The sequence below is a fragment of the Stegodyphus dumicola genome, chromosome 12 (genome assembly GCF_044657685.1).
Source record: "Stegodyphus dumicola isolate Sdum_Otavi_A_Nest chromosome 12, ASM4465768v1".
Lineage (NCBI taxonomy): Eukaryota > Metazoa > Arthropoda > Arachnida > Araneae > Eresidae > Stegodyphus > Stegodyphus dumicola.
Genome location: NC_140779.1, coordinates 6,481,758 through 6,498,840, shown reverse-complemented (window position 1 = coordinate 6,498,840; position 17,083 = coordinate 6,481,758). Strand labels below are relative to the sequence as shown.

Here is a 17,083-nt window from a genome sequence, read left to right as displayed (position 1 = left end):
ATAATTTCATCTCATTGGTTGTTCGAAAGTAATTTTCTATAATGAATGATGCCTTTTCTTTGAAAATATTCTTGGTAAAATGCAGAATCGCTCACTTATTTGTTTGCCGCCTTTTACAAGAGTAAAAACAATTGGATTTTTGTCAATTTTCTTTCACTTTTTAAGTGAAAATAGGTCGATGTGTACATAGATAAAGTCAAGGGTGTGCTCACTGCCCTTTTTGTGCACTAGAATTTCAATGGTGTCTTAAGAAATATAGAACTATATAAACTTTCGCTATCTGAAATCAGCGCGTACGCTAGATTTGGCGCGCTGTTAAATGGGCGCGTTTGCTAGATTTGGCGCTTTTGCGCGTACATTTTTCATTGCAATTTTTTTACGGTCCTCGAAACCGAATAGTACAGGAAATTTTTGTAACTATTTCATCGTATTTGATAGATATTGAAATACACAAATAGGTTCGCAAATACATATGTAGAGTTACTGGGTAATTTTTAAGCAGGAGATATGAAAAATGTCCTGTGCCTTTGGCGGTACTCGAACCTTTATCTCGAATACGAGTCTGGTGTGCTAACGTTGTAGACACATTAGGTATTTTTGAAAGCAGGATTGATGAAAAATGAGCAACGCCTTCGCCGAGAATCGAACCACGGACCTTTGGAATACGTGCCCATCTTGCAGAGCACCTTACCGCGAAGGCATGCTAGGAAGGCGGGAGAAATACTTTATATACTCCCATAAGAAAGCGTTTAAAGAACGACTGGGGATTTTAGGAGACCCAATGGCCAAATCCTGGGTGTGGAGAATGATCATCCACCATCCTTTTAGTTCGGGCGCCACTGTAGAAATATTAGGCATTTTTGATAGCAGGAGGGATGAAAAATGAGCAACGCCTACGCCGGTAATCGAACCCCGGACCTCTGGAATACGCGCCCAGCGTGCACACCAAAACACCACGAAGGCACGCTACTATTGTTCATGCCAATGCTGCCAAAAATAATTGCGGCAACCCTAATAATTGCGGCAATAAAGGAAGTATAAAAGTAAATAACTATAAGATTGATGTTTTAATTTAGATGAAAGGTTAATTTCATATAATACTTTTTTATTATTATAATTTATAAGAAAAAGGCTAAACATGACTGAATGGAAGCATAAGAGTAAATAAATATTTCAGATCATTATTATAATTTATATAAAAATTGCTAAACATAACTGAATGGATGCCTGCATCGCTATTTCGCTACCAACTTATCGCTAAAGAATAATCAGAATTCGCTAAAGAATAATCAGGCTGGACAATAATCAGAATCTATTTTACTTCCTTGTATTGTACAGCTTTACTCCCTAAAGCTTCGTTCAGACGGGGACATAAGCGGTTAAAGCCAAGCTCCGTTACCAAGGCAACCAGTCTGTGCTACGTCGCAAAATCTTACTTAGGGCTCGTGGCATAAACTTTGAACCCTATGCCAACTTTGAACCAAACGCCGAGTTTGGGATAAGCGTCGACCAATCAGAGTGAAGCTAAAACGAAGCGGCATTCTACAGAAGATTTCGCTGTCACAAAACAAGCAGAGCGAAGGCGGGAAATCAGTCGAGCAGGGGGACAGCGCGGAAAAGTTGTAGACACATCCACGCATGCGCAAATTTAGCTTCTCTCATTGGCCACGGCTTACACCCCGTTCTCGCAAGTGGTAATGGAATTCCCGTATTTTATGCCCTTATGACTACGCCTCTATGCCCTTTACGCCGCCGTCTGAACGCAGTCTTAGGGAGCACAAAATGTAGACCCTACTGAAAACGAGATATCAAATTCTCGCTATGTCTTGAAAAACAGATGATAACTGGTTATAACAACCTTTTCATTTTAGCTAAACTGAACAGAACATGCCCACACTCGTGCTTAGAAGCTAATCACCACTTGTTGCTAAACACAAAAAATACGCACGATATGGATGAATCAAATTTCGGCTACACGGCTGTCTCCTACTTCAATCTAAATCAGATTTATGGGCCGCACACAGCAAAGCCGTGTCTAAAATATCAAATAATATAAACATACGTGGTTAGCACAAATATTCAGCTACAGAGCTGCTTCAAACACGAGGAATAAACTACTACTCGGCGTAAGTCCGTTGTGCTCCGAGTAAAAACTAACTCTTCTATTACGAACTGTTCAAGTATTCTACTTAAGTACTATTTTCGAACTCATTGAGATTTTGCATCTAAGTGATACAAATTTGAATTCTGGCGGGAAATTGAAATCAGAAGGGAAAAGAAAGTTTCTTAAAATATAAATAAATTTTTGGCACGAAATAACATCTTTATAGTATCATGTAAAGGAATTATTGTAATTACGAAACATTTGGGTATATTATGTCAGCGAAAATATCCTTTTTGACTGCTTTCGAATCCATCTGAACGATGCTTTTGCTTGACATCTGTATGAGCGGACAGAATAAATAACTTCTTTTTTCCAAAACAAATTGCAAAATGGATTTAAAATGATTCAGAAGGGATTCTTTTCGTGACATCTGTACATATATACGTACATATATACGTAAATGTATACGTACAGCTGGTCATTAGGGCCATGCATCAGGTGCTGTGTCTCGGAGCCAGGTACGAGATGACTGTACAGCCCCCAACTAACAACTCGGGGTTTTTGCTATAGATGGTGGGGGACGTGGTGCTAAACCAATTAACCTTTACGGTAGGGGAATGGTGCTCACGTTCTCCGTTACCTGTACATATATACATATGTATATATCCCGCATAACTCAAAAACTAGTAGCCTCAGAATGTTGAAATTTTCTGCATGGAATTACTGTAATATGTACTTGTGCACTTCTTTTTTCCGTTGCAATCGGCCTCTTCAGTGCTCACTTTAATACCCGGATCAGGTGAGTTCAGTTTTATATTCTTATGTATTAGTAAAATGTGCATTTTTTGCTTTAAATGTGATTAATGTTCATTATGTTGTATTTATGCTCCGTTTTTATGCTTTAGTTAATCTACATGCAATAGTTGTAGAATTATCAACAATATAAAAGTTTGTGAGAACCACTTGCTTATCTTCTAAGTGACAACCGTACGTGTAGTAAGTTCTTGTAGGAGCTGTACAGGAAAAAGTTTAAAAGTACTCTTTATTAAACGCTTTAAAATTCCCACTGCGTCGAGTTGACGCTAACACACTACGCCTCACTCAGGCGGTAACACAAATCACAAGAAATGAAATAAAAACTCAAAGTTGTTAACAAGTAGTAGGAATCAAGCTACAGAGCTCAAAAACTCCAGTTCGTTAAAATCGCGTCGAAATCTAGAGGTAGCAAGATAAAAGCTGTATGCCACGTAAACCAGAAATAACTACGAAACTAGAAGCTCACGCAACAGAGGGGAAGGCAATAGCCTAAACTCTCTAGCTTTCCTTCTAAAACTCGGTATTTAAACTTTTTATCCTCAAGGTAGAATTTTCAGTCCTTCACGCGCGCTACCAAATTTGAATATTCTGGCATTGACAATTAGGGAAATGAAGGCTTAGAGGAAAGCATATCATTATTAATTAAAATTGGCTATTTCAAATAAATATAAATCCCTACAAGTTGTTTTATAAGGTATTTCTCCCACTTCCCTAGCGTGCCTTCGTGGTGTAACGGTAGCACGCTGGGCCGGTATTCCAGAGGTCCGTGGTTCGATTCCCTGCGAAGGCGGTTGCATATTTTTCATCTTTTCTGCTTCCAACTAACCTAATGACTCTACAAGGGGCGCCCGAACTAAAAGGGTTGTGGATGATGATTCTCCGCACCCAGTATTTGGCGACTAGGTCTCCTAAAACCCTAGTCGCCCTTTAAAAAGGAGAGTATATAAGGCATTTCTCCCACTTTCCTAGCGTACCTTCGGGGTGTAACGGTAGCACGCTGGGCCGATAATCCAGAGGTCCATGGTTTGATTCCCGGCGAAGGCGGTTGCATATTTTTCATCTTTTCTGCTTCCAACTAACCTAATGACTCTACAAAGTTACATAAAAGGTGTAATAAGAACTGAAAATAACGAAATATGAAACAGATCAAATATCTGTGTATGGGCTATCATAATTGTTCATCAGTATAACGTGAATTCTTACGCTGTCTCATAAAATATCTCTCTGCAGCTATCTGAACGGATAATTTTCGTTTTATAACGTGACCTTTAGCTCTCTTCATAAATTTGGCCCCAGCCCCTTATTGCTTGGATGCTTAATTAATGGCAGATATCAACCATCTGCGGGTCTTTTAGGCCTAATCGAAGAGGAGGGATTTGTTAAATTGCCTTTGACAAATATTTTTTTCCCTTGGAATCTCTGTTCTGTTGACTTTTTAGTGATACTTCTTAATTATTGGCTTACGCAATTAATCTTTCATATCAGAGTAATGTCAGAGCTTGAAAGTTAAAGTTTTTGACAACTTCTTTTTACAGATTACTTGCTATCGAAATTTTAGATTGCTATTTGAAAGGAACTGAACAAACTTCTTTTATTTTTTTGCTTATCTCTCGGCTATAAGTATTTCTAGAACACATTACATTTTAGTCTCTTGATTGTACACATTTTTAGAGCGGTTTCGGTGAAGAATAAAAAAGAATACTGTTTTGGAGTAAACATATCTGGTAACAGCTTATTATTTGACATGAGAAATATCATCAGCTATTTTAAAATTTATTCTTCTTCGAAAGTGCTTTCATGTAAATGAATGCAGCTCTGGATTGAAGGATAGGCTTTCTTTGTTTTTCAAAGATAAATATTCTTGTCACATAATTTACAAAAGTTGTGAAATGCATGGTTTTAAAAGTTCTAAGTGTAAAATAATCAGTATTATGCGTGTATATTATCTGTATGACTTTTACCATATTATGAAATTTCTATATATGTTAACCTTTCGTTTTTATTTAACCCCGAACTATATTTTTCCTAGTTGAAAAGCCCCACAACCCATTAGAACCATGGTTTGCAGAAAATGCTGTCAATTTGACTGTGGCGGAAGGTCGAGATGCCATCCTACCATGCGTGGTGGAAAATCTTGGAACATATAGGGTAAGATTATAATGTCTTTTAGTTTTAGCATCAGTTCATTAAAAATCCAAATTTCTAAACTATATTTCCTTTCGTTTTTTAAAGATGTAGGTTAAATAGATATTTATAAAATTATGTATTAAAGAATGTATTTTTACCACAGAAATTCGGTTTTAACTATTTCTATTACCTTTTTTTTATATAAGCTTTCTCGGGGATATGAAACGTAACTAAACTTAAAATGCTAAAATAATGTACTACGATAAAAGAAGTATTTATAATTTTATAACTTTATGGAATGAATTTTATTTCCATTATATATTTTATGGTTTTTGTTCGGTTCAATGTTTTCTTTTATTTATTGTTCTAATTCTGCATTCATTATTCTTTGTTATAAAACCTGTTGAATATTTATTATTTGCTTGAATTTTTTCCTATTTTATTCTTTAATATTTATTTTATTTTTTCATGGATCATTTGTCACAAGGGGCAAGCACAGATTGCTCTTGGACTCTTTGAGATCGCAAGAACATTATCCATTTTATTTATTCTGTTGTTATTTTTGTTTTTTCAATTGCTTGTAATTTTAGTTATTTTATTTTATTTTATTTGGTTGATTTGTGCGCAATGCTTAGATTGTGCAATTCGCAGATGATTTTTAAGTTTAACTAGAATGCTGTGTACATGGTATTCTTTGAAATTTATTGTTGTTATGTTACTTTATTGCAGTGAGGTGTGCGTAGTTCGTAGATTCCGTCGCTGCAATTCGCAGATGTGTCTTGAAATTAAAACGTATCGCTGTGTACATGAATTCTTGTCAAATATTTTTGGTTAGAAACTTTACGTTTTTGTTATCTCATTTTTTGTTTTTGTTTCGGATTTTTAGCTTAAATTGTGTCTTCAAATCGCGGTTCTTTTCACGTGCGAAAACCGCGTTTTTGGAGACATTTTAGGCTTAAAATTCGAAATGTAGACAAAAATAACAATAATATGGCGGTGCGGAGTTTCTCGCCAAAAATGTTTGGGGAGAAATTTGACCACCTGAGGGCGCATATAAGAGTAGTTCCATAAAATGTAATTAACCTTTCTTGAGTTTACGTTTCTGTTCTTGGACTTAACTATTACTCGCTTAGTAGCTTTAATAAGCTAAGGGTTACTCAACCCTTAGTTTTAGTAGAATAAAAGGGAGGAATATTACAACTGGAAGCGAAGATTATTTTAAAAATCAATAATTAACTGTTTAAATATGGGAGGTTCTATCCCATTTTTGAAAATTTTACTATAAACATTGGAAATAAGATTAAAGACATACATAACACATCTGTCTAAATTATACCAAATAACTACCATTATATATCATAGCGCTATATTTTTGATATTTATTCTGCTACGCTAACCTTCTTATATTCAACCGAAACTCAAATTGAATGGTCTTAATTAAAAATGACTGTTTTATGCATGTGCGTAATTAAAATATACACAGGAAATTAATTTTGCTCTAGATGTGTTATGGCCATAGAATTCAGTGAAGTCGTGGCTAACAGGGAGAAAACTATTACTGATCCCAAGCAGACGGTATAAGTTCATTTCCTCTTATTCGATAAATAACAACATAATAAACACCCTGTAAGACATTTGTCAAGGAATTTGACAATAACATTAAATGGATTAAAGGATATGTGAAAAGTCTGAAGGGTTTGAAATACTGCCTGTGTTAATTAAATTTTCAAATTCAATGTAGTTGAGTATTTTATAATTAATGCTGCAGTTTGTTAAAGTGTCTTTGTGGTGAACGCATTTTTAAAGTAATATAACTATGCAAAGTAAAACATTATTAAGAGAATAAATGTAAAGAAATGTAAAACTGAATATGGCTAATCTTTAGAATATGGTAATAGGAATGGTAATATAGTTTAGAATATGGTAATATAGTTTGGCGACATTTTGGTAAGGCGATAAAGGTTACTAGCTAGCACTTTAGCAATAATCTGAGAATTACACAGTTCGAATCACAGATTATTTTGTCTCAGAGAAATGAGAGATCATGAGACATGCCATGTGACATTGTCCGGAAAATTCCGATCGTGATTTTAGCTAATAAACACTTAGAAACAATTTCGCTGCTAAAGTGCAGAATCGCCCACTTATTTGTTTGGCGCTTTTTACAAGAGTAAGAAGAATTGGATTTTTGTCAATTTTCTTTGACTTTTTAAGTGAAAATAGGTCTATGTGTACATGGATAAATTCAAGCCTGTGCGCAATGCCATTTTTCTGCAATTCTGGGATTTTTTTTTTTAAGTGAAAATAGGTCGACGTGTACATGGATACCGTGTATGCGTAATTCTTAAAAACGCGGCAAGCAGTGGGCGATTCTGCACTTTCTCCAATTTCGCACCTAATCATCGTCATGATTAAGCACTTTTGTTCCATAAAAGTTCTAGCATAAGCGTAATTCGGCTAGCAGATTGTTGGAAAAAATGTTGAGTAAAACAATAAATAAATAAATAAAACAAAGAAAAATAAAGTAAAATAAAAACATGCCTTTACTTCGTGAAAACAAAATGGCTTCCAAAAAAAAAAACTAGCAGGTTGCTGTAGCAGGGTTGGTCGCCAAATTTTCGCCAAAAAATCGCGAAGTTACCAGAATGTAGAGATTCACCCTGAATATTTATAATCGCCATTGTGTCCATGCGACGAAAATTAAAACAAAGCAAAGAAATGTGAAAAAATTGAAGAAAAAAGGAACAAACTTGAAAATTTAAAAATATATTAAACATTTGATAAAATACGATTTTGGATAATTCCGTCTACGTTTCGACCCACAGTATTTCATACATAAAATACTGAAAATTCATACATATTGTCGAATTCCACGGGTTCGTGGATTTGGAGTGATTGATAACAACTCCTGACGAAGAATCAAAACACAGTTTATTCGTCAGTATTGTAATACTTCTTTGGCGAAATGAAGCAACTCCAATGATGGAACACAACAGTAACTTTTATTTAACACTCAAAAAAATGGCGACATACAAACAAGAAGAGAAAACATATTCTATCATTTAAAAATAAATTACATTCGCACGAGGCACTCGAGTCTGGTTTCAAATATTGCCATTCACAAATACCTTAATGTTCATCTATTTAAATTATTTAAACTACAAAATTTTAATATTATTTAAAGCTGTTACAACCTCTCCCCCAACGGAGAGACTTTTACCGAAGGGAAAATTTCTGTAAAATTCGAAAGTATACAAGCTCGGCTTGCTCAAATGCTTAAAGAGAAAAGATAACTTCTCTCATAAGTTTCTAAATTTCAGGCCAAAATTTTTAAGTTTTAAACAAATATTCTTATACCACATTTAAGTAGAAAAAGATGCAAAATGATCAAATTAGTCTTCCTTTTTTCCTTGACGGCGCCTAGATTTTTTCCATGGTGGACCAGTTCCTCGGCTATAATTCACAGCATAGCCTTTCCTCAGTTCATCTGTGCCTTTTCGATAATATTCATTTGTCATTTGCTTTCGACAATTGTTTTCTTCGTCTATTAGTAGCGGCTTTGATATTAAATCAAAAGCCGAAAGATGATGATAACGCTGCATTGCAAAATGATTCTCAGTATTAATTTCTTCATCATTTTTCAAATTTTCGTGAAAATCTTCCACGTTTAATTCCGGTGATTTAACTTCTTCAAAGATATCTTTGGATGCTTTATTTTCTTCTTTCATCGGTTCCAAGATCTTCTCTTCAGCTATTTTTCTTTTCCTTTGAACTCTAGTAGAGACGGCATTAACCTGGGGAGGATGATTATCAGGTTCCTTTCTTTGTTTATTCAACAGTGCAAAAGTTCGGTTGCCTAATAAATACCTTCCTTCGTCGAGTTCATTTCTAATAATGGCAGCCTTAGTTATTACTCGCCCAAGATCGCAATTTAGTTCGATCTCAGCTAATGGTAAACAGGTTGGATTCAAATCTAATGGCTGTTGCACACAGTTTCACCTGTCAGCATTTCCGGCGTGATGTATTTGCGACAAACTATATCAATACTAGCACCTGAATCCCTTAATATAGGAATTTTATGACCATTTACGTAACCCATACTAGTATAAGTTAATAGAAATTTATCCTCTGGTTTTGCACTAATTCTGTTAAGATTAGCAGGAGATTCAGTACTATTCTTAAGTTTTGGACATTGGGGTCTTAAATGTTGATAGGACCCACACTGATAGCATTGTGGCGTTTTTCGTTTTTCATATTTATCATCTGGACGTGGACTTCTAGGTCTATGAAACCAGCTTTGCGAATTAAATCCTGATGACAATTTTTTTTTCAGTTTTATTTTTATTAGAACTCAATTTACCATGAGTTAGTGCATTGTATCTTTCTTTCTGCCGATCCACTACAGGCCTTTTTTGAAAGTTTCCGCAAACGTTTTCATAGGCATCAAGTTTTTCAGCTAATTTTTTAGATGAAATCATCTCTACCCATTCATCAAGAAAATGATCTCGAATTTCAGGAGGAACTCGACGTTTAAGTTGGTCAAGCACCATCAAATCTAGCAACTGATCAAAAGTCTTAACTCCTAGACCAGTCACCCATTCTTTGCAATAATTTTCTATTTCATAATTGAAATCCACCCATGTGGATTCGGTACTTTTTTGATGTTTCATAAATTTCTGCGTAAACTTTTCCGGGCTTAATTTAAACCGCCTTAACAATAAATTTTTCACGTGTTCATAGTCTTTAGCTTTATCGGAGGGTTCTCTAGCTATTAACTGGGTTACTGCGTAAGGAAGTAGTCCTAGTAAATGAGATACAAATTCTTCTTTATCAATTTTAGCCCATTCTGCTTGCCTTTCAAACAATAGCAAATATAGACTGATATCTCCTTTCTTGTCATCGAATTTCTGCATAAGGTGACGCAGCTCCGTTTTCTGCCGGATCTGTCCGGTATTTTGAGACTTTGTCTCTGCTTCAAGTCTTAATCTCTCTAATTCATACTGTTGGTTTCTTCTCCGCTCTTCTGCTTCTTCCTGTCTCCTACGTTCTTCTCTTTCCTCCCTCTCTTTCCGTTCTTCTATTATTGTATCTAAAACTCCTTTGACGAAGACTTCATCATAATCTCTACTTTCAACAATTTTCTGTTTTAAATAAACTATTTTCAAATCTGCAGTCATATGAACTCCCAGTTCAGCTGCTAGATTTTGCAAATCTTCCTCACGAGCTCTTCCTAAGTAAGACATTGTTTCTATGTTTAAAATTAACTAACACTGTGTTCCTATATTTCCTCAAAATAGCTCAAAAATGAAATATTTAAATTATATGAAGTTCATTCTCTCTACCATATTAATTCTGATTAAAATAAGAATAATAACATAGAGCAATATATATATCTACCGTATGGACAACTAAAATGAATATTAAATATAATATCAAATACGGTAATAAAATAAGACAATTTATTATTAACAGGAAGTAATAATCTGGTATCACTAATATTGCGTTCAGTGATGAACTAATAAAATAAAGTAATTCTTTATGAACAGGAAGTAATAATCTGGTATCACTAATATTATGTTCAGTGATGAACTAATAAAATAAAAATACGCACGATTATTCGATCTCGGTCGGTGCCTCCAAAATAATTAGGACTGTAATACTTCTTTGGCGAAATGAAGCAACTCCAATGATGGAACATAGCAGTAACTTTTATTTAACACTCAAAAAATTGGCGACATACAAACAAGAAGAGAAAACATATTCTATCATTTAAAAATAAATTACATTCTTCGTGTGAGAGTCGCACGAGGCACTCGAGTCTGATTTCAAATATTGTCATTCACAAATACCTTAATGTTCATCTATTTAAATTATTTAATCTACAAGATTTTAATATTATTTAAAGCTGTTACAGTATTAAGCAGGATAGGTCTAAAGACGCTTTACAGTCGTCGAAAACCTCTGACAAAAAACTCTGAAACAATTAGCAACACAGCCTTCAGACTATCAGGCTATAAAGGTGAAGACAGCTTCCCGGCAAAGCACAAAAGTACAGCTCCCGACTCTGGAGAATTCTTTCTAGAATGTTCTCACTCCATCTAAGGCATATATCCAATTTAGTCGCCAAATAGGCGATTTCGCGCCAAATATAGCAACACTGCATTTCTTTGCCACTTTCTGGAAACCATCATTCCCGCTTCGCGGGGAAGATGTCTTACCGCAGCTATCTTAATATACAAAGTGTTTCGGAACAGTTCGTGACTAAAAAGGTTTCGAAAGCTGTTGGCTGCAAATCTACTATAGTTCTAGTTTCAGAAATGAATGAAACAAGGCAAACATTTAGGCGAGTCGCTTGACAACTTTTAGTAAAAATATGTGAAATTTAATTTTTTACACGAATCTTCTCCGAAGAAAGTTTTAATTTGTAATTTATTGTCTCCTTCTTATAAACTTTCGAAATACGATTAACCATAAACACAATGAAATGATAAGCAAAACTGTCTTTAAAATATCGGTGCCCTTCAGCGGGCAAGTCGCTAAACACTGGTAGTTCTGACCTGGGTTCGATTCCAGGCGAACGAGCTGGCTGCATGGGCGATTTCATGGTTTTCCCATGTGTAACATGTATCCGATCCAGTTTCCCTTAGAAAGTCCGGTGAATCTTCGGATTATGGTAACTTGGCGAAAATTTGGCGACCAACCCTGCTAGCATTTTTTTTTTTTTTTTTTTTTTTGTTGCATTCGAAAAGAAAGTTGTTAAATATTATGAAAAAGGAGGGTTAATCTCGGATTATGGTAACTTGGCGATTTTTTGGCGAAAGTTTGGCGACCAACCCTGCTACAGCAACATGCTAGTTTTTTTTTGGATGGCATTTTGTTTTCACGAAGTAAAGTCATTTTTTTTTAATTAACATTTTGTCCAACAATCTGCTAGCCGAATTACTAATGTCAGAACTTTTATGGAACAAAAGTGCTTAATTATGACGAAGATTAGGTGCGAAATCGGGAGAAAGTGTAGAATCGTGCCCTGCTAGCCGTGTTTTTAAGAATTGCATATACACGGTATCCATGTACACGTCGACCTATTTTCACGCAAAAAAATCTCAGAATTGCACAAAAATGGCATTGCGCACACTCTTGACTTTATCCATGTACACATCCACCTATTTTCACTTAAAAAGTCAAAGAAAATTGACACAATTCCAATTCTTCTTATTCTTGTAAAAAGCGCCAAACAAATAAGTGGACGATTCTGCACTTTAGCAACGAAATTGTTTCTAAGTGATTATTAGCTAAAATCACGATTGCAATTCTCCGGAAAATGTTGCATGTCTCATGATCTCTCATTTCTCTGAGACAAAATAATCTGTGATTCGAACTGTGTACTTCTCAGATTATTGCTAAAGTCCTAGTTAGTAACCTTTATCGCCTTACCAAAATGTCGCCAAACTACCTGTTACCATATTCCAAAGATTAGCCGAAAGTCCTCCATGAAGGCATCCCTTTCCTTAGACAGGTGGCCCACGCGATCTTTGTTATAATTAAACCAACCAACCTTAAAATATTGTGAAATCGTGTACAGTTTAAACCCGTACTTCTGCCGGAAAAGAAGAAAGGGAAGCAGCATCACTTTAAGGGTCTTATAGAACTTCATTAAATATAAAGGCAGCTTGGAAGAGATGTTTTTAATTTAACTTTTTGCTGATGATTTTTTTAAAATCTTTTAGAATTTAAAATTTTACCATGCGTAGTTCTCTTTAGCAATAGTGCATCAGTATCTGACATTATGCATAAATTAAGAATATTAGAGCACAGTTTTCTTAACTTCATCACCAGCATGGTATGGTAACAAATGGTAGAATTGATATACTAATAATTATTCAGCTGTTACCTTCCTTGCACTTCAAAAATTTTTAATTTATATTTATATTACTTATAGCGTAGTGAATGGCTGGAAAAATATCTCCGTATATTTTAATAAAAATGTAGAGTATGCACAAGTAATACAAATCATTAAAAAAATTTCTAACTTAATAATTTTATATACCTTTACTACAGAGTTCTACTTGACAAACACGTTTGAATCCAAACGAAATTATCTAAAAGTCTAAATTATGTGCTTACCGTGTTGCTTTCTTTTCTACCTTTCACTAAAATATAAAGAAGATTCATCGAACTGAAGAAGATATGACTGACAAAATGCGATTTAAAAAATAATATTTGGCATGAAAAAATGTTTAAAACAAAATTCTAACGAGTTCTTTAAAGAAATGAAGTTTTGACTAAAAGTGAAAATTGGTTGTTTGCAATGCAATGAATATCATACATCATTTAAATATTTTGTTTTAATAAGAGATAAGGTCTATGCTTTAGAACAGCTTGATTGAAAAAAACATTTTTTTTTTAATTTGAAAGATTTCAAATTTTAAATTACGTCCAAAGGGGCGTTTTTTTAACGTTTTGTGTATTACCTTTATTTATTAAATATCATGTTCTTCGCACTTAAACCATAAAATTCAGTTCAAGAGAGATATCGTAAAATAATTTTAAATCGAGCCTATATTTAGAATTTCCGATACACAGTTCCGCGCACTGGAGATAAAAAGCTTTTTTCTCCCGTAGAGTGTTGCCATTGCTCTCTTTTAAATCTTTGAGTTTGTTAATCAAAAATTCTGTAAAGTTTTACAAAATATGAAATCAATAATAAAACAAATTCCAAATTTCCAATTTGGTCTTCCACATGCCCATATCCGTAGGAGGATTACGTCATTCAAAATTCGATGGTTCTATGTGCCGTTGTTATGTCACAATGCGAGAAATAGACATATATTTATTCAGATTTTTCCTTATTTAATTTCTTCAAATATAATGCAGGCTCTAACATTCGGTGGCAACAGTTTGAAAAGTGAAACGGATATTTATAGTGATTCAACGTAAAATCGCAAAACGAAAACAATAGTTCTTCAGGGACAAAGCCCCTTTTGGACTAAAAATTAACTCCTAATCGTCATTTTAATACTGTTTAGAATATTACATTTTGTAACGGCAATAAAGTACAAGTTAAAAAATCGCCCATTTTGAAATTAATGCGCTGTTTAAAAAATGAGTATTTGGCCTTCAAACCCCGTAACCAAAAATACTTGTTTACACGTGCTTAAATGTCGTCATTTTAACCAAAAGGAATAGCATATAAAAAATTATATGATATTAGCTCTTAAAAATTTAGGAAATGCACCTGAGTTATATATGAAGAAAGTACATTTTTTAAGGATTATGAGAGAATATCGAGTCTTAAGATTTATATACACTGCTGGCCATTAAAACTGTAACACCAGGCAGGAATGATCTTACGAACGTCAAAATCACATGAAGTAGGATATGAAAATGATTAGTATTTCAGCGCATTTAGACGAAGCAGGAGAGGGGAAACGACATCTAAAGCACTGCATAAAAGAAACATTGTGTAGTGGATTTCTCATGCGGAAAGTTTTTTGTAAGGACGGAGTTTGCTCCGAATATCGTGTTATGCCTCGAATAAGAAGAGAAATGCTTACCAGCAAGTTTCGAAATTTGATAAAGGTAGGATCGTTTCCCAACGAGAGCGTGGATTATCGTTTCGTGATATCGCCGGTCGCACTGGTCGACATCCAACCACTGCCATGTGAATCAGTGGATTTCTGTGGGTCATAGTGAACGGCAGACAAGATCTCAATGCCCTCCTATGACTGACACCAGAGAGGAAAGACATATTGTGATTTCAGCTCAGCAAAACCGAGCGACCACATCACCGACCATTAGTCAGGAAATGGGCATGTTTGTAGCACGCACAGTAGCAGCTCGTAAGGTACGTCGACGTTGGCAGCAACGCGGTCTATCAGCAGGGGTGACTATTACTTCGGCTTCCCTTAACGATGCAGCATAGAGAAAGACGGCGAATCTGGTGCGTCAAACGACAAAGCTGGATACAGGAGTGACACAAAGTCGTCTTTTCAGACGAGTCCCGGGTGTATGCGCAGTATTCTGATGGCTGTATACGTGCTTGGAGTGTCCCAGGACACCATATGTCGCCTGCTTGCATTCGACATCGGCATAGGGTCCCTGCATCTGGTGTGACGGTTTGGGCAGCCATTGGATACATGACACACGCATCTCTAGTTCGGATCGACGGTAATTTGAACGCAGATCGGTACGTCTAGTGATTCTTATCTATCTTCGAAGTTCCCAAACTCCATGTTCCAACAAGATAATGCAAGACCACATGTTGCACGTCGTGTTCTGACCATCTTCTATACACCGGGTATTCGGTTGCTGCCCTGGCGTGCACGGCGTCCAGATATGTCGCTCATTGAAAACATCTGGTCATGGGCTGCTGAGAGAGTGGCTCACCACCCCTCTCCAGCTAATACAGTTGATGACAAGTGGCATAGATTTGAAGCAGCATGGAATAAGTTGCCCGTTTCTGTCATCCAAGCCCAGTTTGACTCCATGCCTAATGGGGTAAAGGCCGTTTTAGCTGCCAGATATGGCAGCTGTTTCTACTAATTTCGCACTCCTGTAAACTTCCAAAATGCATACAAATTTAACTATTTTGTCTTTCTACTGGTCATCTTATAAGATATAGCTCTTCTTTTCCACATAAACTAAACTAGATGCTACAAATGAACCTCGCGAATTCTCGCGCAGGCGTGAAGTAATACCATCACAGAAAAAGGGTGAAAAGGACCCTTTATTATAATAAAGGGTTCTTTTGGATATATCCAACTATGAACAGAAAGAGACGCTGTTCAAAAAAAAAAAAGAAATGCGACAGTTCTATAGCTCCCTGCATCTGGTGTGACGGTTTGGGCAGCCATTGGATACATGACACACGCATCTCTAGTTCGGATCGACGGTAATTTGAACGCAGATCGGTACGTCTAGTGATTCTTATCTATCTTCGAAGTTCCCAAACTCCATGTTCCAACAAGATAATGCAAGACCACATGTTGCACGTCGTGTTCTGACCATCTTCTATACACCGGGTATTCGGTTGCTGCCCTGGCGTGCACGGCGTCCAGATATGTCGCTCATTGAAAACATCTGGTCATGGGCTGCTGAGAGAGTGGCTCACCACCCCTCTCCAGCTAATACAGTTGATGACAAGTGGCATAGATTTGAAGCAGCATGGAATAAGTTGCCCGTTTCTGTCATCCAAGCCCAGTTTGACTCCATGCCTAATGGGGTAAAGGCCGTTTTAGCTGCCAGATATGGCAGCTGTTTCTACTAATTTCGCACTCCTGTAAACTTCCAAAATGCATACAAATTTAACTATTTTGTCTTTCTACTGGTCATCTTATAAGATATAGCTCTTCTTTTCCACATAAACTAAACTAGATGCTACAAATGAACCTCGCGAATTCTCGCGCAGGCGTGAAGTAATACCATCACAGAAAAAGGGTGAAAAGGACCCTTTATTATAATAAAGGGTTCTTTTGGATATATCCAACTATGAACAGAAAGAGACGCTGTTCAAAAAAAAAAAGAAATGCGACAGTTCTATAGCTCCCGTTCTACTGGGCCGATTGACGAAATTCAACTTGCGTTTTTCATGGCTCGAAAGCACGACTTCGGATATGTATTAGATTTATATATAGCATTGTTCTAATATAGATATTTTGACACAAAAACCGGACTTTTTCTGAAATGATATGGCGATTTTTTTCCCATATTTCGATTATACGATTCAAATTAAGCCAAACTGCCAAATTTTGTAAAAACCGCACTTTTTTTTTTTTAATTGGTTCTCAAAATGTTAACTCCTCAAAGTTAATTGAATATGATCTAAATTTATTAATATCCCTTTTTTTTATTAAACTTAATTGATTGCTTCTTCCAGAATTCGAAATTTAGCTTCATTCCAAATAAAGTTCACCCCTCTTTATGATTTATTTTTTTAATTTGCATTTTTAAATAGTTTTTATAAATTTTTCGATAAAGGTTTTGAATTATAACCTATAACATTTTTACCATCATCTTAAAATAGATGTATTTCTAAGC

At 35.6% G+C, this 17,083-nt stretch overlaps 1 protein-coding gene across 1 annotated transcript in view; it reads left to right on the top strand.

Moving 5' to 3' along the window:
* Positions 1-17,083, top strand: part of LOC118201156 (lachesin-like) — a 259,543-nt gene that overhangs the window by 185,869 nt on the left and 56,591 nt on the right. Inside the window, exon 2 of the mRNA XM_085806926.1 lies at positions 4,950-5,068. Coding sequence (XP_085663052.1) covers positions 4,950-5,068 — 119 coding nt within the window. The remainder of the gene's footprint in view (positions 1-4,949; positions 5,069-17,083) is intronic.